This window comes from Ornithorhynchus anatinus, chromosome 2 (assembly GCF_004115215.2).
Source record: "Ornithorhynchus anatinus isolate Pmale09 chromosome 2, mOrnAna1.pri.v4, whole genome shotgun sequence".
In the NCBI taxonomy this organism is placed as follows: Eukaryota; Metazoa; Chordata; class Mammalia; order Monotremata; family Ornithorhynchidae; genus Ornithorhynchus; species Ornithorhynchus anatinus.
Window position 1 is genome coordinate 90,157,489 of NC_041729.1, and position 21,351 is coordinate 90,178,839.

At 42.5% G+C, this 21,351-nt stretch overlaps 1 protein-coding gene across 5 annotated transcripts in view; it reads left to right on the forward strand.

Annotated features, from left to right (window-relative positions):
- Positions 1-21,351, forward strand: part of AHI1 (Abelson helper integration site 1) — a 248,316-nt gene that overhangs the window by 210,009 nt on the left and 16,956 nt on the right. For 4 of the 5 annotated variants that reach the window (XM_039911176.1, XM_029052155.2, XM_029052164.2 and 1 more), the window contains 2 exons: positions 2,870-3,032; positions 6,816-6,919. In XM_039911176.1, coding sequence (XP_039767110.1) covers positions 2,870-3,032; positions 6,816-6,919 — 267 coding nt within the window. Of the gene's footprint in view, positions 1-2,869; positions 3,033-6,815; positions 6,920-21,351 lie in introns of those variants that run through there. The other variant, XR_003754689.2, reaches the window with a different exon arrangement.

Consider the following 21,351-nt stretch of genomic DNA (forward strand, 5'->3'; position numbering starts at 1 on the left):
ATCCCCCCTAAGCAGGAGATGTAGAGTACATATTTGTATTATATCTGGATTTGCCCATCTTGTCTCCCCACTAGATTATTCAATAGTATTTATTGAGCGCTTACTATGTGCAGAGCACTGTACTCAGCGCTTGGAATGTACAAATCGGCAACAGATAGAGGCAGTCCCTGCCCTTTGACGGGCTTAGATTATGAAGTCCTTAAGGGTAAGAACCACGTCTAACCTACGCCCTCTTAACAGGAACACGTACCCCGTTGATGCTCAGGAAAACACTGAGTGCACATGTCCAAGGACAGGCCAAAACTCTGAGGCCACCGTGTGGTCTTCAAGTGTGTCAGAAAACAGAACTCGGGCAGAATGTTTGGAGGTGGGAGTTGGAAAAGGAAACCAGTGTAATCAGACAGTATGCTTGACCACAGCGAACAGGAAGTGATAGATAGGGAGAGCCTGCTAGCCAAGTCATCTATGATTAAAAGGTTTTTTGGAAACCAAGAGGGAACTGGTTTAAAGATGGAAGATATAGGGTCACAGCGATGGGAGAGGAAGGTGATTCCGTTGTATTTTGAAGTGACCAAAGAGAAGGAAGCGAGAAGTGGGACTACTTAAAAGAAAGATGTACTAGATTTAAAAAAGGACAATGACTTTTTTTTTAAGAGGGAGAAGAAGCCGGGGAAGGTGTTTGAAAATGTTGTGGAAACAATGAGATTGAACTGGAAATTTTTCAGATTCAGGATGTGGAGTAGGGCAAATGGAAATAGAATAAGCTCCTGCCTTATCTCTATTCCAGTTTATCCATGCCACTTCCAATTCTTTTCACCATGTTTTTTAAGCCCTCTACCACCACTGGGAAGCCAGTTCCCTTGGCCATTTTCATCCATGTCTCCTCCCACTTCCTTTCCAGACCTGCTGCTACCACACTAGAAAAGACGATCCATGGGATGTTGGGTGCTCTCTTGCGAATGAAAAGAAATAACAATCTGCTTTAGAGGGCATTCATTCAATTGTATTTATTGAGTGCTTACAGTGTGCAAAGCACTGTACTAAGCACTTGGGAGAGTACAAGACAACAAACAGACACAGTCTCTGCCCATAACAAGCTCACAATCTTAGAGGAAATGAGTCTAGGTTCAGCTGTGTGTGAGTTTGGGTGTTTACATGTGAGAGAGAGATTGGACGTGGATTATCTGTCATTTTCTGTTAGCAACTACTGCTGTTGTCCATATTCTCCAGATACTTGAATGTGTTTTCTAATCAACGCTCATTTATATATAAATACTCATGCTGCTGTTTTGGGCACCACATGAAAATAGACATGGCTTCTTGTCTTTAGGAATTTATATATTTTTTATTTAAAGCAGAAGGAATATGCTGATGAGGATACAGCAAAAAATACACAGGGTAAAACATAAATAACTCCTAATATTGCAGTGCAATCTCAGAAACAAATGAAGAAATAAACCTAAAATGAGTAGACGTTGATGTTGTGTACAAGCATTGACTTACAACTGACAAGGGATGTGAGGAAAAATAATAGTAATAATGTCTACATGGGTTAAAATTTACCCCCAGTTGACAAGTAATGGTCAAGAAACAGAGTTTCCTAGTGGATAGAGAACAGGCCTGGGAGACAGAAGGTACTGGGTTCTAATCCCAGCTCTGCCACAGGTTTGCTGTGTGACCTTGAGCAAGTCACTGAACTTGTCTATGCCTCAGTTACCTCAACTGTAAAGTGGGAATTAAGACTGTGAGCCTCATGTGGGACATGGACTGTGTCCAACCCAAGTAGCTTGTATCTACAACAGTGCTTAGTACAGTGTCTGGCACATATTAAGTGTTTGACAAATACCATAACAAACAGATTCAACTGTAGTTAAATCTGTAGAGTAGTTCACTCTGTAGAGTTTGATGACAAATTCACAATTGGAATTAGAAATATAGGGGTGGATGCTAGCAGTTTTCAAAGCCCCATGTTAAAAAAAAAAAAAAGGAGATGAATAAAGCCAAGCCTTGTTGAGGTCTGTAAGCATGGGAGCACAAGATAATTTTTTTATACATGAAAACCCGATAAAATAGCTCTTAGCACTTGTTGGACAATGGTAGAAATTATGATGATCTTCCTTTTTTGATCTTATTTTTAACATCTTTGGTCAGAAGAAGTCTAAATGGCATTGGAGTCACTTCCTGATCATGTAGATTTGAGCAAGTTAAATAGTTATCGATTGCGGTAAATCCATAATGACACAGACGATTCTGATTGGGACATTTTGCCTGGTAGAGGTGATTTTGTTTTTCAAAGACACACAAAAGCATTATTATGCAGATAATTATGTAGTTATTCAATATACAAATTTTTATACAGGAATGTGTCTCAAAAAGTGACATTAGCAGCCAACCAAGTGATCAAAATAAAGCTTTAAAATCTAGTTGTTCCATTAGGGATTTCAATTTAGTAAAACTGTCAATTGTATTATTTGAAGAATTTATTTAAACACATCTGCTCGGCACACACTGAGAATGGGATCTAAAGGTGGTGTAACAATTCTAAGAAGTGCATATATGGGCTCTTTTTTTTTTTCATTTGCTTCACAAGTAAATTGCTGAAAAAAAAACCCTAACATCTGCTGTTTTGAAGCTAATCTTAGTGTATTGAATGCTCTTAACCATTTCTACAATCCCACAGTCCTTTATCTTGCTTCTCCTGCTGCGTTCCCACCACCCCTGATCCCATTAGCAAACCTTGAGACGGCCTCAGCCTTACCAAAGTGCAGCTTTGGTTTCAGCTGCTTTTCTACAAGAGGAAGTGAATGTTGGGGGGTTTTCTCTGTGGCACAGTTGTGATAAAGCTGTGGTGGTCTTATCTCTCTTTTAGGTCGTGGCTCTTTATGACTACCCAGCGCATCGATCAGATGAGCTAACCATCCATCGAGGTGACATTATCCAAGTGTTGTACAAAGATAATGATAACTGGTGGTTTGGCTGCTTAGCAAGTGGACAGCAAGGTTATTTTCCAGCTAATTATGTGGCTGGTGAAAGTAAGTTTTATGTTCTCTTCCTGATAGACTAATGCGGGCATAACTGATGATCCAAGATTATATCATGCACCACTGTTTAATTTACTGTGGTGCTCTGTTTTTACAATCTATCAAAGGTGAATGTGTGTGAGATGATATGGCAGTTACTTCTTAGGGTGCAAAAGGGAGCGAAGGAAAATCTAGAAGCCAATGAAATGATCGAAGCCTATTGCATCCTGAGATTGCTCTGGGTCAGTCTTCTTTTCTCATCTCCAAGCCACACGGTTTCCCCCACCCCCGTCTTCCTTGCTCAGCCCCCGTTTCCCAGCCACCTGCTTTATACAGAATTTTGGCATCTCACTTTGGTTCTCACAATGGCTCATCAGTTCACAGGCTTCTCAGTGCTTCTTCAGCCCTCTCCCACCCTGGGAAGTTAGGGTAGCTCAACCAGCAACCTGGCTGAATGAAACTAAAAACTGTTTCCCCTGTGTCACTGGATACTTTCATTCCAAAATAAATGAGGATTAAAACTCCAATTGGGGAGGAAATTCTAGAAAGGAGTGGCCCAGAGCTGTGAAATGACCACCAGGCCTTAAAATGTGACGATAAAGTTATATGAATGGAAATTCAACGTGATTTTTTTTGAAGTTGTTTTATTGAGGAACAATAAATGGCCACAAAACAATCTATACCTTAAGTATTAAGCCTATATGATGGGAACATCTCACTGGTTTATACAAACTGTCTCTAGTCATGATCTATTTTAAATATGACGTAGTAGAGAAGCAGCATGGCATAGTGAAGAGAACACGGATCTGGGAGTCAGAAGGTCATGGGTTCTAATTCCGGCTCTGCCACTTGTCTGCTGTATGACGCTGGGCAAGTCACTTCACTTCTCTGTACCTCAGTTACCTCATTTGTAAAATGGGGAATGAGACTGTGAGCTCCACGTGGGACAAGGGACTGTGTCCAACCTGATTTGCCTGTATTCACTCCAGTGCTTAGTACCGTGCCTGGCATATAGTAAGCGCTTAAACAAATACCATAATGATTATTATTATGATGTAGAATCTATTCCTATGTTGACTGTAACTAGGTGTCTTGAGGGAGCTTTGACATGAGTGTCCATTTTGCTCAAATAACACAATTAATTAAGAAAATCTTCATTGTAAAACCAAGTGGATAGGTTAAAGGTAAGGACCAATTGCTGGACCTTATCTCCCTTTCTGAATCTCCAAAAATAAGACTTCAAGAAAAAAGCTTCAGATGCTCAAAGGAAAAAAAGTACTTCTTCCAATCTAAGTCAAATGTGAGAGCAGTGAACATATAAAGTATATTTCAAAAAGAGCATAATAGCTAATATATTAAGTTTATGTGTCAGGCCTGGATCTGGGCCTTAAATGAAATCCATTGCTGAATTTGGTGACAACTGTCAGGATTAGAAGATTGAGAAAAGTAGCCCTGATGGTCAGCTTCTGCACGGTGAAATTGTTCTTGACCTCAAGTACCTTCTTATGACCTAGTAGCAGTCAAACTACTGATAGTAGCAGTGACATTTCCTGAGTGCAGTATATTGTACTTGCCACTGTACTCTGTGCTTGAAAAAGTACATCAAAAACCCAAGACATATTCCCTGTCCACAGGGAGCTCACACTCTGGTGGGGAAGACAGATCAATAAGGATTTACAAGCAGTGAAATCAGAAGAAATAAATTTGTAATGCTTAATCAGATAATAATAGTAATCAAGGTATTTAGATGCTTTACTCTGTGCTAAGCAATGTACAAAGCACTGGAGTAGACTCAGTGGAAAGCGCACAGGTCTAGGAATTAGAGGACCTGGATTCTAATCCTGGTTCTGCCATTTGTCTGCTGTGTGACCCTGAGCAAGTCACTTAATTTCTCTGCTCTTTTGCAAAATGGGAATTCAATACCTGTTCTTCCCATTTAAACTGTGCGCCCTGTGTGGAACCTGATTACCTTGTATCTACTCCAGCATTTAGTACACTGCTTGTCACATAGCAAGCGCTGAATAAATTCTGCAATTAGTATTATATTTAATCAAGATAACCAGGTCATATGCCATGGGGCTTACAAGATTGATTGATCCATTCAGTAAGGTAGCTCTTGCTACCTTACTAATTTTACTAAACTACTCATCACTCCATACTCCCCTGCACTCTTTGCATCTCCCAAGCCCATCTCCTGGCTTATTATCCCACTCCCCCTATCCCTTACTCATACTGTTCCCAGGGTTGGGAGCTTCCTTCCCTCTATGCCTCCCAGACCTCAGTCCTCCCCATCCTCAAAGTTTTCCTAAACACCCACCTCCTCCAAAAACTCTTTCCCAGCTAATTATCGGGTACCCAACTCTTATCAACCCTTCAGCCATCTCTTACACTTAGCTTTGGGTTTATTTATTTTTGCCCATCCTCAGAGCTTGTGTACATCTGCATATTTGATATTAATCTCTCTTTCTCTGTCGCTAGAGTGTAAGCTTCATGAGCAGGAAATATGCCTTGTGCTTCTGTCATATCTCCCAAGCACTTAGTACAGGGCCCTCCACTCAGGGGGCACTCAATAAGTACCTTTGCCCGGCTACAATTACTAATTCTACCACCCCCGAAAAGATTGAGCCCTCTCTGACTGATGGCCATGGCTAGGAATGGGTTTTCCCAATCCTGGAATCTCAATGGGCTATTGCTAAAGGCTTCTCATTCATTCAGTCATATTTATTGAGCACTTACCGTGTGCAAAGGGAGTACAATATAACAATAAACAGGCACATTCCTTGCTCATAATAAGCTTACAGTCTAGAGGGGGAGACAGATATTAGTATAAATAAGAATGATAATGATAATAATTATGGTATTAAGCACTTACTATGTGCCAGGCACTGAATACTAAACACTGGGGCGGATACAAGCAAATTGGGTTGGACACAGACCCAATCCCAAGTGGGGCTCACCATCTCAATCCCCATTTTACAGATTGGGTAACTGAGGCACAGAGAAGTGAAGCTACTTGCCCAAGGTCACACAGCAGACAAGTGGTAGAGTCAGGATTAGAACCCATGACCTTCTGACTCCAAGGCCTGTGCTTTATCCACTAAGCCATGCTGCTTCTTTACAGATAAATTACAGATATGTAGTAAATGCTTTGGGGCTTGATTTCCCCCTGGTTGACTTTGGAGTCAGAACAAGGACCTCCCTCCCTTCCACCTAGTCCCCCAAGTTCAGCTCTACGTTTTGGTCTTTCCCCAAGGCCAATAAGCTCCCACCTGGCCCCAGAAGGGATCGGCTCTCCCATGTCCCTGCAGAGACACCTTGAGCCCTCCCCTCCCCACTGCAATAGGCGCCTGACATGGAACAGGGGCTGATCTGTACCCCAGCTAGCCCTGGGGCTAGTTGAGAGCTTGCTTGACCCTACGCTGGTCCCAGCCTGTCTCTCTGGACCTCTTCTTGGGTCGCTGTTGGTTCTGGGCCTCTCGAACTCCACGGTTTGGAAGCTCTTCCGCCTGCTTGCCCCAGCGATCGTAACAAAAAATTGGCACCTGGGCCGGTTCACCGTTCTTTTCGACTGGTATTGGTTGCAAATGATGATTACTGCTTTTCAGAAATGTTGATGCAGCACTCTGCTGGCCAAAAACCCTCCCCTTTAGTCAATGGGGCTTTTTAGAGGCAAGCATTTGAAATCAGCCTTAATTGCCTTGCATCGTGTAATTATTGACAGTCATTCTTTTACCAAACTTTGATTTGCTTAGATTTTATCTAATTATGTCATATGTTGATATTTTTCATCTTTAGCACAAAATGAAGATGTACAATCATCAGAGATAGTACATGATTCCTCTCCCCTTCTCCCCCATGAACAAACTGAGGCAGAGAAAGGGCCTACAACTCCAAGAAAGGTAAATATTTGAGGAGAAGGAATCCCAGTGTTTTGAATGTGGGCTTTTCTTTTCTGTTTGTTCTGGATAAAATGACCTTTGAAAAAAAACTTTTTCAGGCATATCTATTTTATTTGTCTATCATGCTTCCTTGCTTCTCTGCCTTACCTCTCTCCTTTGTTATTATTATTATAATGGTATTTGTTAGGCACACACTCTGTGCCAGGCACTGTACTAAACACTGGGGTAGATAGAAGGAAATGAGGTTGGACACAGTCCCTGTCTCACATGGGGCTCGCAGTCTCAATCCCCATTTTACAGATGAGGTAACTGAGGCCCAGAGAAGTAAATTGACTTGCCCAAGGTCATACAGCAGACAAGTGGCAGAGCCGGAATTAGAGGGAAATGTGGGACTAGTAGATTGATCACTCACAGACAACTTCCCCGCTGCCCTGCTCAGCATACCCAACCTGTGCCTTCTTTGGAGTGTCCTCTGTTCATGTATTGGGGTTACAGAATATCAATCTTCCCCTCTCCACCATCACACAACCCTGGGATTACCAACATGAGCTAAGTAAACCTGGATTCCCTTCCTAAATGGATCTAAATCAGAGCTATTCAGTCATAAATCCAATCTGGTCTCCACTCATAACATCACATCACCCCCGATCTGGTCCATTGCATGGGAGTCAGTCCCAAGTATTGGAATGGATTTACAAATGTCGATTTTCCTTCTTAAAAAAAATGTTTTTTCTTTCCTTCGAGGATAAACACTGAATGCACAACTCATCGGTGTTTGACTTCCTGGGAATGCCCAAACATAAAGAGGGTTCTGTGCCCACATGTAAGCAGATGCCTATGAGAAACCATGTGATTGTCTCAGATAATCTCATGCCTTGGGTTCAGTGTGAGTCACGAGGGTGACGACCAACCCATGGATGACTGGGCTTTTTGAGTACCTGCTATGACCATGCTCTTTGCGTTGCTTAGTCGTTTTAGCAAAATAATCATGGTCCCATTTTATTCTGACATGGGTAACCCAAGCTCATCAGCAGGATCACTGTATGCATCCTTTGCTAGATCTGTTGGTACAGAAGAGCAGAGAGAACAGGTCAGAATTATCCCCCTTTGCCCTCATGAATGGCCATGTCCTGGGCCATTTTCTCTACATTCATTCATTTGAGTATCTGTTAAGCCCTTACTATGTATGGGTCGAGCATTAAGTGCTGGGGTGACTACAAGATAATCAGGTCAGACACTGTCCCAATCTAGGTAGGAGGGAGAACAGGTACTGAATCCTCATTTTACAAATAAGGAAATGAAAGCACGGAGAAGTTAAGTGACTGACCCAAGTTCAGACAGCAGGCAAGTGATAGAGCTGGGACTAGAATCCAGGCTATGCTTTTTCCACTAGGGAAAGACCAATTCCAATCTTGGTCTTTGTCATGTCTTTGCATCGCATACCACCTCTCATTGAATTCGTTCATAACCGTAAACCTTAAGTCTTTTTGGAAAAAAAAAAGGAAATCGGGTATTTTGGGGTTTTTTTAAATTTTTTTAATTTTTTAACTTTTAATTCCTCCTATACAAACTCCAAGCTAAGAGGCACAATTATACCTCTTAAGAGCTTGGCAGCTGCCAAGTCTTCAAGGTTCATCCAAGTGGAACACACCTGCTCTACTGCTGCATGTGCCAGGTACCTTCCAACATTTCATCGTAATGTTAGTGGGTGATGGCCTCACACGTGTGCCGGCATATCAGATGCAGAAAAAGAGAGGAGGGACTGAAATCATTATTCCCCGTAGGGGAAGGGGAAAGCGACTGAGGCCCTGGGCCTCAGTTGGAAGACCGGGAGTTAACTCCTTGAACAAGTCGGCAACAACGCACACCACAACAGGTGGGTAAGTCTGGGGGAAAGAAGTTGACTCTTGCCCAAGGCTCAGACTCAGAACTGGCCCCAAGAAACACTACCAGCAAGTATACAGATAAGCAGCAGAGAGAAGATTGACGCTATCAGGACAGAGGCAATTCAGGAGCTTTGAACAAAGCCAGAACTGGCATCCTTGTGTGAAGAGTAGTTTTGTTGGGTTTCATTGGACCCCAAGCACAACCCTGTGCTATTCATTTACTGTGTTTATTTTTTGCATGGGACTTTAGGGTGCTTTGGGTGGTTGAAAGCCCGCTTTCAATTTAGGATGTTTAAATTACAGAGTAGGACAACACTCCACCAGTCCAATACTTTTTTTTTAATACAAGTGCCAGATGTTCTGCATTCTACACAGGCGAGGTGAATTATTGTAAATCATTCATTCAATAGTATTTATTGAACGCTTACTATGTGCAGAGCACTGTACTAAGTTCTTGGAATGTACAAATAGGCAAAGATAGAGACAGTCCCTGCCCTTTGACAGGCTTACAGTCTAATCGACGGACTTACAGTCTAATCACTTACTGTACCATTGTAGTCATTAGATACCACATCTCTGGCATATTTTTTTTTGCAAACATTGCACTCTGTGGAGCCTGGGTAGATGGTCTCATTGAGCATTTTGAGTGACAGGGTTGACTGGCTCTCTGTCTCAGAGCTTTTTTGGTCCGAAATGGCTTCTCAATGGAAAGAGAAATTACTCTCTTGTGAAGAGTTCAGCCCTGAGGTTTCACTCTGGAAGACTGAATTTTGTGTGCAGCCGTAGGCTTTGAATATATATTCAGGTTCAGGAGGGGTGGGCTGGACTATTCTTGAGAGAAGTGAATTTCTAAATTGTAGGTTAGAAAATTAGGAAGCATACTGGAACAAGGAAACATGAACCGCCTCAATTTCCCTAAAAGCCTGTCCTTTATTCATAGGAAAACTAATAGCGGGTAAACAAATAGGATTCTGAACCCCACAGAGCACAGCGATTGTGATTCTTCTAACAAAAAGATTCCTACTGTAGTCTCCTGCATCTCACAATAGACTATTTTTGTGACTTATTTTGTGCAAATTGATCAATCAATCAATGGTACTCATTGAGCACTTACTATGTGCAGAGCACTGTACTAAGCACTTGGGAGAGTAAAATACAAGATGATTAGTGGAAATGTTTCCTGCCCATAATAAGCTTACAGTCTAGAGGGGGAGGCAGACGTTTAATTAATATAATTTTGATTTTGGACTAACAGGTCCAAAGGTGGGAGAAAATGAGAAAGGCTGGAGAACGGGACTGGGAGGGAGCACACCTAATCTCTCACTCCAGAATTGCCACCAGCCCAGTTTCTAGGATGATGATGATGATGATGATGATGATATTTGTTTAGCGCTTACTCTGTGCCAGTCACAGTACTAAACCCTGGAGTGGATACAAGCAAATCAAGTTGGACACAGATCCTGTCCCGCATAAAGTTCACAGTCTTAATCCCCATTTTAAAGATGAGGGAACTGAGGCACAGAGAAGTGAAGTAATTTGCCCAAGGTTACACAGCAGACACATAATGGAGCCAGGATTAGAACCTATGACCTTCTGAATCCCAGACCCTCGCTCTATCCATTACACTTTTCTAGGTTAACATGCCCCTCACCAAATGGCCTGTTTTGGATCTTTCATAACTGCCTGTTTGGGCCCTACTGGAGGTTGACTGGTGGGCTTTGCTCTGGAGAGTGGGCATAGCTTTCATCTGCCCACACGCTCTTTAATCAGAGATCACAATCCACCCCACTAATCCTCTGAGCCCCAGCATATAGCCACTAGGAATGTTTAATGTCATTTTCTGTTTAGAGCATTTTTTACTATTTATAGTAACCAGGGACAGTCAAAATGAATTGTTATTATTTCATCTTCTTGTGACTGGTCTTTTGCCAATGGAGTGTGTGAAGTGTTCCTGACCATGTAAGTGGCCAGATTGACAAGTAGATTTAAGTACATGACTATATCCTTGTTCTAAATCCCAAAGTAAATTTATAATAGCATAATTATACTATGGGTCTATTAAATAAGCAAATGATGAAGTATTTTTTAAGCTTTAACGACTGGCTAAGATTTTCCAGATAGACGTTTTCAAATACAATTGGGTAATAAGAGAGAATCATTAAAAAAAAAAAAAATCGATGGACACACAATTCATGTTCTCTATCTTCTTATTGCAGCTGTAAAGATCTGCAATCACTTCATCTCCCTTATCTACTCATCTCTTTTATCTTTGGCAATTTTGTTTATCAGAGGTAAATAGGTCCATCTCTTCATTTCTTTGGTGTGCCAAGTAATAAAGATTATATTTGGGTTTGTCTTCAGATCTCCTGAATTAAGGAAGCAGGGAAACTGGCCCAATCACTCTCGAAGTGGCAGGGTAGGTGCAGGGATGGGAATAATAATAATAATAATAATAATTTTGGTATTTGTTAAGCGCTTACTATGTGCCGAGCACTGTTCTAAGCGCTGGGGTAGACAAAGGGGAATCAGGTTGTCCCACGTGGGGCTCACAGTCTTAATCCCCATTTTACAGATGAGGGAACTGAGGCACAGAGAAGTTAAGTGACTTGCCCACAGTCACACAGCTGACAAGTGGCAGAGCTGAGATTCGAACTCATGAGCCCTGACTCCAAAGCCCATGCTCTTTCCACTGAGCCACGCTGCTTCTCCAAGAGAGTTGGCTATGGGAAGTCTTGGAGAAGAGGGCCAGGAGGCTGGGGAGAGACAGCCCCCCTCTGATTATTAGATCTTTCTCTCGGTTCCTCGCTGCTCTGCTCGGCAGCTTCCCTGGAGAACTCTCTCCTGTGCTTCTCTGCCTCTCCTCCCTCCGTGGGGTGACCCTAATGGCCTCAGACAGGTCTGTCAAACCCTCCTGCCTCCTCTGTCCAGCCACCTCACCCTCTTTGGTAGCCACACACCTTGCCACATGGCCCCCATCTACCCCTGCCCTATTACTTGATCACCCAGTTTGCTAAGTGTCAGTGGGTTTGTTCCCCTTATATATGAAAGAATCAGTTTATTTATCAGAATAGAATTAACACATAGCAAGGAGTAAGCAAGGTTCAGCATGGTGTAGTGGGTCATGGGTCATGGGCTCTTGTGAGCCCGTTATCGTTTAGACTGTGAGCCCATCATTGGGCAGGGATTGTCTCTATCTGTTGCCGAATTGTACATTCCGAGTGCATAGTAGAGTGCTGTGTACATAGTAAGCGCTCAATAAATACTATTGAATGAATAATTCCGGCTCCCCCACTTGTCTGCTGTGTGGCCTTGGGCAAATCACTTCTCTTCTTTGGGCTTCAGTTACCTCATCTGCAAAATGGGTATTGAGACTGTGAGCCTACTCAGGACAGGGAATGTGTCCAACCCAGCTCTTAGTATGATGCCTAGTAAGTAAGTAAGCGCTCAACAGATACCACAATTATTATTATTATCATATCTGACCAAGGCAAGTAATGCTTCAGGGTATATCTGTTGATTTCTCTTTCTTAGGGAATGGTTCTACTGAAAGGAAGAATAACATGTAAGTGATAATATACTTCCTAATTTTCCAAGTAAGCTTATTTCTAAAGATGCAAATATGTTTGAAGGAAAAGGGAGCTGTTTTGAAGGTGTATTATCAACTGTTAAAAAAATATTCTGTCTGGTGTATGCTACCATCCGGTGGTGTTAGCACAAGAGTCAGGTCGAATCTGACTGTGCACCAAAACAAGGCTAGTCTGAAGTTACTGCCCATAATTTTTTTATGGTATTTGTTAAATGCTTACTATGTTCCAGGCACTGTATTAAGCCCTGGAGTAGATACAAGCTAATTAGGTTGGACACAGCCCAGCACTTGAACACAAACTCCAATAGGCTTCATCCCCAAGTTATTATGTTTGCACCTGGGACCCCCGCCCCTCCTCCGCACACGCTTCCTAAATTTCACCAATGTGAGGACCCCTCCCAAAACTGTGAGCATGATTGTGAATCCCCCAAAGCAATTTAGCAACTCAGAGCCTCCTGAGCTCCCTCCTCTACAGCATCTGGCCCCAAAAGGGCCCTCCCTAAGAGACTGCCAGGGTGGAAATTCCCCATGTTCCTTGAATCCCTAGGGATTTTATCTGGGCCCCATGCTGGAGGAGTTGGGGGGAGGGATCCCCTTAGGAGATTCCTTACTGCCAGAGCAAGACTTCATTCTCCCCCAGTCCCCTCCCCAGGAAAAGGAACTTTAGGTGAGATATTGGTGTTTGATCACCTGGAAACCCCATTCCAAAATGGAGACCTGTGAAATGCATACATACATCAGAATTGCTCCTCTGGTTCTGGGAGATCTTAATCTCAATCTCTCTCTTGCTTTCTCTTTCTGTCACACACTGACTTGGGGGCCAGGCTAGCATACATGGCCCCTTAAAGTTACATCAATCATCCATCCCCCATCTCATAAAGGGAAGGTAAGCATACCCCCCGAATCTGGCTCCTGGCATCAAAATTCAGCCGTAGCTACATAGGAATCGACTGCTAGAAACTCCATATCGAATGAGCTGTTCGATAAGCAAATAGAAACAGCATAATTAATATGGATCACTGTCCAACATGTTCGATGATGAACCTGCTCAGAGTGCACCCAGGTGGGAACCAAGAGCCAAGATCCTCTCTGGCAGGCATTTCCAAATACTATTTGTACATGGGAGCCATCCCTTAGAGAAGGACAGCAGCTGCTGCCAGCAGAACCTGTTGCTATCAGAGGCCCAGTGTCTTAGCTCTGCAGTTAGCATGAGATTTTGGCTGAAGCTCTAAGCCTATCAGCATATTTACCTAGCACCTAAGTGCCCATCCTCCTAATGCTTACCCATTTCCAAAGGATTCTGTTTAATCCAAGACAATGCCTCACAGGACCAGCATAAGTTCCTTAGGCCTTAAACGGTTGTCTTTTGCCATTCAAGGTACCTATCGTTAAAAAATGCCTATTAACTTATTCTCATCAAGGGCTGTGGTTGTAAGTAGTATGCAAAAGGGTTGAGAAAGGATTGTTGGTGTTTACACTTTGGGGATCCTATCTGAGCTTTATTACTTTGGTTATATATTTGGTTTGAGAAGCAGCATGGCTCAGTGGAAAGAGCCCGGGCTTGGGAGTCAGAAGTTCGAATTCTGACTCTGCTACTTGTCAGCTGTGTGACTGTGGGCAAGTCACTTAACTTCTCTGTGCCTCAGTTACCTCATCTGTAAAACGGGGATTAAGACTGTGAGCCTCACATGGGACAACCTGATCCCTTTATCTACCCCAGTGCTTAGAACAGTGCTCTGCACATAGTAAGCGCTTAACAAATACCAACGTTATTATTATTGCTTCTAGACTGTGAGCCCGTTGTTAAGTAGGGATTGTTTCTATCTGTTGCCGAATTGTACTTTCCAAGCGCTTAGTACAGTGCTCTTCACACAGTAAGCGCTCAATAAATATGATTGAATGAATGAATAAATAACTGCCCAATTAGGTCAGACAGGGGTGGAGGATTAAAATATGTAATATTTCATAAAGGAATTCAATTAGATTCAGGAGCTATTGTTTGCTTTGCCTGGACGATAAATTAACCGTATGCAAACCTGTGCTTCCTGCCTTGTGAATTACTTAACTCAAGAGCCATGGCATTAGGTCATAATTGTCCTTTATTACAACATCGATCTAAACTGCCAGTATAAATCCTTGAAGAAATGTACAGGATGAGGAGACTTACCATATTTTCAATCTGTCTTCATCAAACAAAGCGTGATTATAATACAAGATCCTGTACAAACCTGGGGAAAGCACTCTGGTTTGGCTACTCATTTAATCTGAAATTGTTTTTCTATGAGATTTCTTACATTTTAGTCCTTGTTACAGATTGAATCAAGCAAGTCTTCATTTAGTTAGGGATCTTGGGCTGATACATTATTTTAATTCAATCTTGAATCTTGAATTTAAACCGAACTTTGGAACACACTTATAATTTACCTTGAGTGTTTTCCTGAGCATTTTCACAGTTAAAAATTTTCTTTTTAGTTTAAATATATTCAAAACAGAACTTATCATCCCACCCAAATCCTATACTTATTGTCATTACAGACAGCACTGCCTTCCTTCCTGTCTCACAGACCCAGAACCTTAGCATTATCCTCGCCTCATCTCTCATTCAATCCATGTGTTCAATCTGAACCAAAATCCTACCGAATGAGCCTTCACAACATCACTGAAATGTGCCCTTTCCTCTCCATCCAAACTGCTACCTCATTAATCCAAGTACTTATCCTATCCCACCTTGATAACTGCATCAGCCTCCCTGCTGACTTCCGTGCCTCCTTCCTCTCCCCATTCCAGTCCTTACTTTACTCTGCTGCTCAGATCATTTTTCTACAAAAAATTTCAGTCTGTTTCCCCACTCCTCAACAACCTCCAGTGGTGGCCCACCCACCACCACATCAAACAAAAACTCCTTTCCATTGGCTTCAGAGCACTCAATCACCTTGCCCCCTCCTATTTTACCTTCCAGATTTCGTAGTATAACCCAGCCCATGCGCTTGAGTCTTCTAATGCCAACCTACTCAATCTCGCCTATCTCGCCCCTGACTTCTCACCCACATGCTGCCTCTGGCCTGGAACACCCGCCTTCTTCACATCCGACAGAGGATCACTCTCCCCACCTTCAAAGCCTTTTTGAAGGTACATATTCTTCAAGAGGCCTTCTCTGACTAGGCCCTCATTTCCTCTTCTTCCACTCCCTTGCACTTGGATTTGCACCCTTCATTCATCCCTCCCTCAGCCCCCTAGCACTTATTTACATATATGCAATTTATTCATATTAATGTCTGTCCCCCTCTAGACTGTAACCTCATTGTGGGAAGGGAACATGTCTACCAACTCTGTTATATTGTACTCTCCCAAGGGCTTACGACAGTGCTCTGCCTATAGTAAGCACTCAATGAATATGATTGATATGGAATATGTCTTAAAAAATTAAAGGACATAAGGGTTAGACTGAATTTCTCTGTTAAATGGCCTTTTACAATATGCACTTGATGGAAAGAGTCTATTTGCTTAAACAGTTTCTTAAAACCAAGGCTTTTGTTTCTCAAAACACTTTTATGAATATTTTTTCCCCAGAGAATGAAATTCAGAAGTTGTTACTTTGTAACTCCCTAGTCATTTTACCACACGTGCACGCACACACATACATATATGCACATGCATACACATCCACATCAGGCTCTTTCTTCTGGGGTAGGTACAATACTTGAAAGAATATAACCAAACAGCTTTCTGGGGCAAAAATAAAAAACAAAAACTCAGGTCATGCATAGGTCATCCAAGACACTGCTAGGGAATGCCAGAGAAGCTGTCTCCACTTCCCCTCCTCAAAGCCAGCGCCACAGACAGAAACCAGATTCAGGGTTGGGATTACAATCCATTCTGACCCATGAAAGAAGTTTTGAACTGGCTGGGTTAAAAAGGCTAGATTTCCAGTGGGCCTTCTCTGTCCTTCCTGCCAGCCGATGGTCCACATGGTCGTGGGAAACAGAGTAGAGTGATGTCAGGCCATCGAACTGCACACCAAATTAAAGATCTCTCAGGCTGGTCCACCCTCCGGAACGGTTGTGAGAGTTGGATCTACTCTTTTTTGTTATTATTAATAATAATAGTAATAATAATTGTGGTATCTGTTAAGCACTTACTATGTGCCAAGCAGTGTTCTAAGCACTAGGGTAGATACAAGGTAATCAGATTGGACACAATCCCTGTTCCACGTGGGCTCACGGACTCAATCCCCATTTTACAGATGAGGTAACTGAGGCACAGAGAAGTGAAGTGACCTGGCCAAGGTCACACAGCAGACAAGTGACGGAGCGGGATTAGAACCCCTGACCCTCTTACTCCCAGGCCCGTGCTGTGTCCACTGTACCATGCTGCTTCTGAATCTATCCTGTAGGAGTTTACAGTCTGCTGGAGGGACTGACTGACCTAAGCCATTCATAGATACTATGGCTATAGCTATAAAGTGTAGAAGGATAAGTAAATGAATAAGTGTAAATCGATTTAAATTGATTCTGTGCATAAGAGCTTAGTGGTAAAGCTGCCCGGTAGGAGGACATGACTTGGAAAACTCCTACTTAATAGGGGAAGGCCTCCTGGAGAAGTGGGGAGAGCTAGACAAGAGGAGAAAGCACCCAATAAGTACTTTGGAATGTGTGAATGAATGAAAGAATGAGTAAGTGTGAGCAAGGGGTCTGAGGCAGGAGAGTTGAGAGTCAAGTTTGATTGGGGAGAAATGGCATGAGTGCAAATTGGGGTATAGTAGAGGCTGGTAAGTGTAGTAGTAGCTGGTAATAAGACCGGGAGAGCTGATGGAATGCCTTAAACCAATGTTGGGAAGTTTCTTCTGCTTGATGTGGAAAGGACTAGAATTTTTTTTTTCACTGGAGCAAAATGTGCAAACCAATGTTTTGAAAGAGTATCCAGGGTGTAGAGTGAAGTTCAGCCTGGAGAGGGGAAATGTTAAAGGCCAGAAAGGCCAGTGAGGAGGCCTTTAGTCTAACACTTGGTCCAAGATGGTAGTTGTTTTGTTGGAGAGGGAGGGGCAGATCCGAGAAAATGCCACTGAGTAAAAACCATTAGGATTAAGCTCTCAAATGTGAGTTAAAAGGAAGTAAGGAGTCAACAATGTAAGGGGCTGTAAGCATACACTGCCCTTGACCTCGCCATACCTTGACCCTCTGTCTGGTCCAGCCCTAGCCCAGCCTGTCCTCCCCTTGTCCAGAAGATTAGGAACTGTTGTTCAGGAGCAGGGCATTTCTACCCTTGGGCAGTTATGTGAGGCTCACACTTTGACTGGACAAGAAGCACTTCCATCTCAGAGTTGAAATGGGAGGATGAGAAGAATACCTCCCCGGAAAATGGAGAGAATATCCTCCTCGGAGAATGGGGAGAATGCCCTCCCAGGAAAATGGACAGGATGCCCTCCCTGGGAAATGGGGAAGGAGCAGAGAGGCACAGGTACTTACCTGAAGCCCTCTCTGTCCCTCCACTTCCCTCTCTCATCCTTCTCTGCCTCTCAATTCCAAGTTTTTTGTCCCTCTTCTCCGCAACCCCCTCACCAACTTCTCTTTGTTCCATTGTCTCTATTTTTCTCTATTCCCTGTTCCTTAAACAAATTCTGCTTTCCCCAGGACTGCTCTTAGCCCTTATCCCCACCCCGAGGCCATATGATTCTTTTCTTACCCTTCTTTCACCTGCTCTCCCTCCTTACTTTTGGTTGTTGAACGCTAGGTGAATGAGACAGAAATATAGGCTGGTTAAAAAAAATCAGTAAATCACATTTATAAAGGTAACCAGAATGATTCTTTGACTTTCCTTGGACCCAAAAAAAGAGTAACACTGTATACTTTTAATCCAAGCAGTAAGAGCATAATCATTTTGCAAATGAGCAAGATAGAGAAGCATCGTGGCTTTTACTGGAAGGAGCATGGGCTTGAGAGTCACAGATCATGAGTTCTAATCCTGACTCTGCTACTTGTCAGCTGGGTGACCTTGAGCAAACCACTTAACTTCTCTGCACCTCCGTTACCTCATCTGTAAAATGGGGACTAAGACAGTGAGCCCCACGTGGGACAAACTGATTATCTACCCCAGTGCTTAGAACAGTGCTTGGCACATAGTAAGCACTTAACAAATACCATCATTATTATTGTTAATGTTATATTAGCTTTGTCTTTGTTTTGAGATATTCTTCTCTGGGGGCAGGGGAAGTTTGAGAAGCAGCTAAGTAGTCACCATTATCCTCCCCCACAGCAACCTTTACCAAGTGCCAACCTTTTAATGGCATCTAAAGCCGTTTAAGACCTTCTCTTTAAGGCTTTTGTAGCAGCAGCTTTTTGTTCAGAAGGAATTAATTCCTCTTTACAACCAAGTTTAGGTCACAGAGGTCTCCTGATATCATCGCAAGTCACTAAGCAACTCTTCTAAAGATCAGTGGGCTCCACCCCACAAGGTAGTGACTCAAGCAGCCTCTCAGCTCACTGCAGGGGTGTCGAAGTTGTTGGGTGTTGAAACGTTTTATCTTATGCCAGGGAAAATTTTGCTCAGCTGCAAGCTAAAATGGATCAAGAGAGTTAAAACAAAACAGAACTGTGTGTTGAGTTTCTACTTGAAAAAAATCAGCCACTGGCAAAATTTGCATTTCAGGATTATTTTTATCACCCTTCGTGACAAGAGAGTGAATACCATTACTTACAACATGAATCAGGACGCCTTCCCAATCGTTCATTCTTAGAAATTCAGCCCAATTATTCAGTCTACCAAATAATCATTTCTCACTATTGGTGTTTCTTCATTTTGAAGCCTCCAGAGAAGAACGCTCAAGTGCTATTTCTTTCTGCTTGGATATGCCAAAGGGAAACATTCTGGCAATTAATTTCTAAGCATTCACATGTGCTACACCCAAAAAGAGTTCTACACACACACATACACACACACACACACACTCTCTCTCTCTCTCTCTCTCTCTTTTCAAATTCTATCACTGCCAAAGGCTATTAAACTCTTCAAATCCCAAAATGTGTGTTTAGGCATTTATTTCATATCCATTTCATCACCCAAAATATTTTGGAATCAGAAATAATGGGCCAATTTTGCCAGGCTTATGAAGCTGCTTCTCTGGATTGTTGGGCACTATTCGAGGGAAGTTAACGCTTTCAGACCACTGGCCTATGCATGAGTCAGTCAGTCCATGGTACTTATTGAACACTTGCTTTCTGAGAATATAGTAGCAGACAATGTAGAGGGTTAATTGTAGTTTTAATTAAGGCCTTACTCTGGGCCAAACACCGTGCAAAGTGCTGGAGTAGATTCAATATTATAGTTTGGGGACAGTCCCTGTCCTCTAAGGGGCTCACAATCCCAATAAGGAAACCAAATATTTAATCCCTATTTTATAGATGAGGAAACTGAGGCGTAGAAAAGTTAAGTGACTTGCCCATTTTCACACACTAGATAAATGGCAGGGGCTGGATTCGAACCTTGATCTCAGTCCTGTGCTCTTTCCACTATACCCCGAAGCCAAAATGTGGACTCTGTCCTTGGATAATTTATAATCTGAAGAGGACTCTTATAACCATAACACTCCAAAGCAATACAACCACATAAAATATGATAATATGACATAAATGACTAGTATGTACAGTATCTCTACATGGCACAAAACCACAAGCAGAATTTAATGAAATATTCAAATAGACACAGAGTTACTGGTGGAACTGGATTCATGTGGGGTTATTTCAGATCCAGAGCAGCAATTTGCTAAATCATCTTGCTCACAAACAGGATTTAGCCAATACTGGAGGTCTTTTTCTAACATATTCATGCAGAGGTAGTCATTCCCATCTTCTGACTTTCAGTTTGTGTTCCTTCCAGAGGAACTACCTTGTACATACTCTTCTGTTTACAGTCTGACCCATCTATGGTTCACCAAATTTACCTTCCAGGTTTCCTGTTTCAGCATTCCCCAGCCCCCAAAATTAATTAATTCATTCAATCGTATTTATTGAGCACTTACTGTGTTAGAGCACTGTACTAAGCACTGGGGAGAGTACAATATAATAAACAAATTCCCTGACCACAGGTCAGGATCACCTGCAAAAAACAGGGAACATGCTCACTAATCTATCATCCAGGTCATTTATGGAAAAGTTTCAAACGTCCCCCAGATCAACCCATATGACAGCAACTGTTTAACCGCTCATTCCCTAGGTACAGCCTGCAGTCAGATATGTACCTGCCTGTTAAATTAATTAGGAAATCCAAAAGCTAGTCAACCGTGCAATGTGGCTCAGTGGAAAGAGCCCGGGCTTGGAAGTCAGAAGTCATGGGTTTGAATTCCGACTCTGCCACTTGTCAGCTGTGTGACTGTGGGCAAGTCACTTAACTTCTCTGTGCCTCAGTTACTTTATCTGTAAAATGGGGATTAACTGTGAGCCTCACGTGGGACAAGCTGATGACCCTGTATCTCCCCCAGCACTTAGAACAGTGCTCTACACATAGTAAGCGCTTAACAAATACCAACATTATTATGCAACTAATTTGGTCATTCTCAAACCTAATTGATCATTCATATTTATTGAGCACTTACTGTGTGCAGAGAGAGCACTGTATTAAGTGCTTGGGAGAGGACAGTATAACAGAGCTGGTAGACACATTCCCAAATGGGAATGTAACCACAACACTGTTGATGATTCTGTGATTTTAAAACTTTTTCCTTCTCTAGTAACTATTTCTGCCTCTAGGTGCTCCACAGAGAGGAGAAGGTAAACTATATTCAGTCAAAATGCATAACGGAACAACTTTTGATGAATAGAATATGATGCTTGAGAGATCTCTGGTGTCTGTGAAAGTAAAACGGTTATGTATGGAGTGCTTGGTTGGGGGTCAGCTGAAAATTTAGTCCTTTGAAATCCAATTTTTTTTCCAGAACAACTATGTAAAAGGTCACTGGTCTACTATCC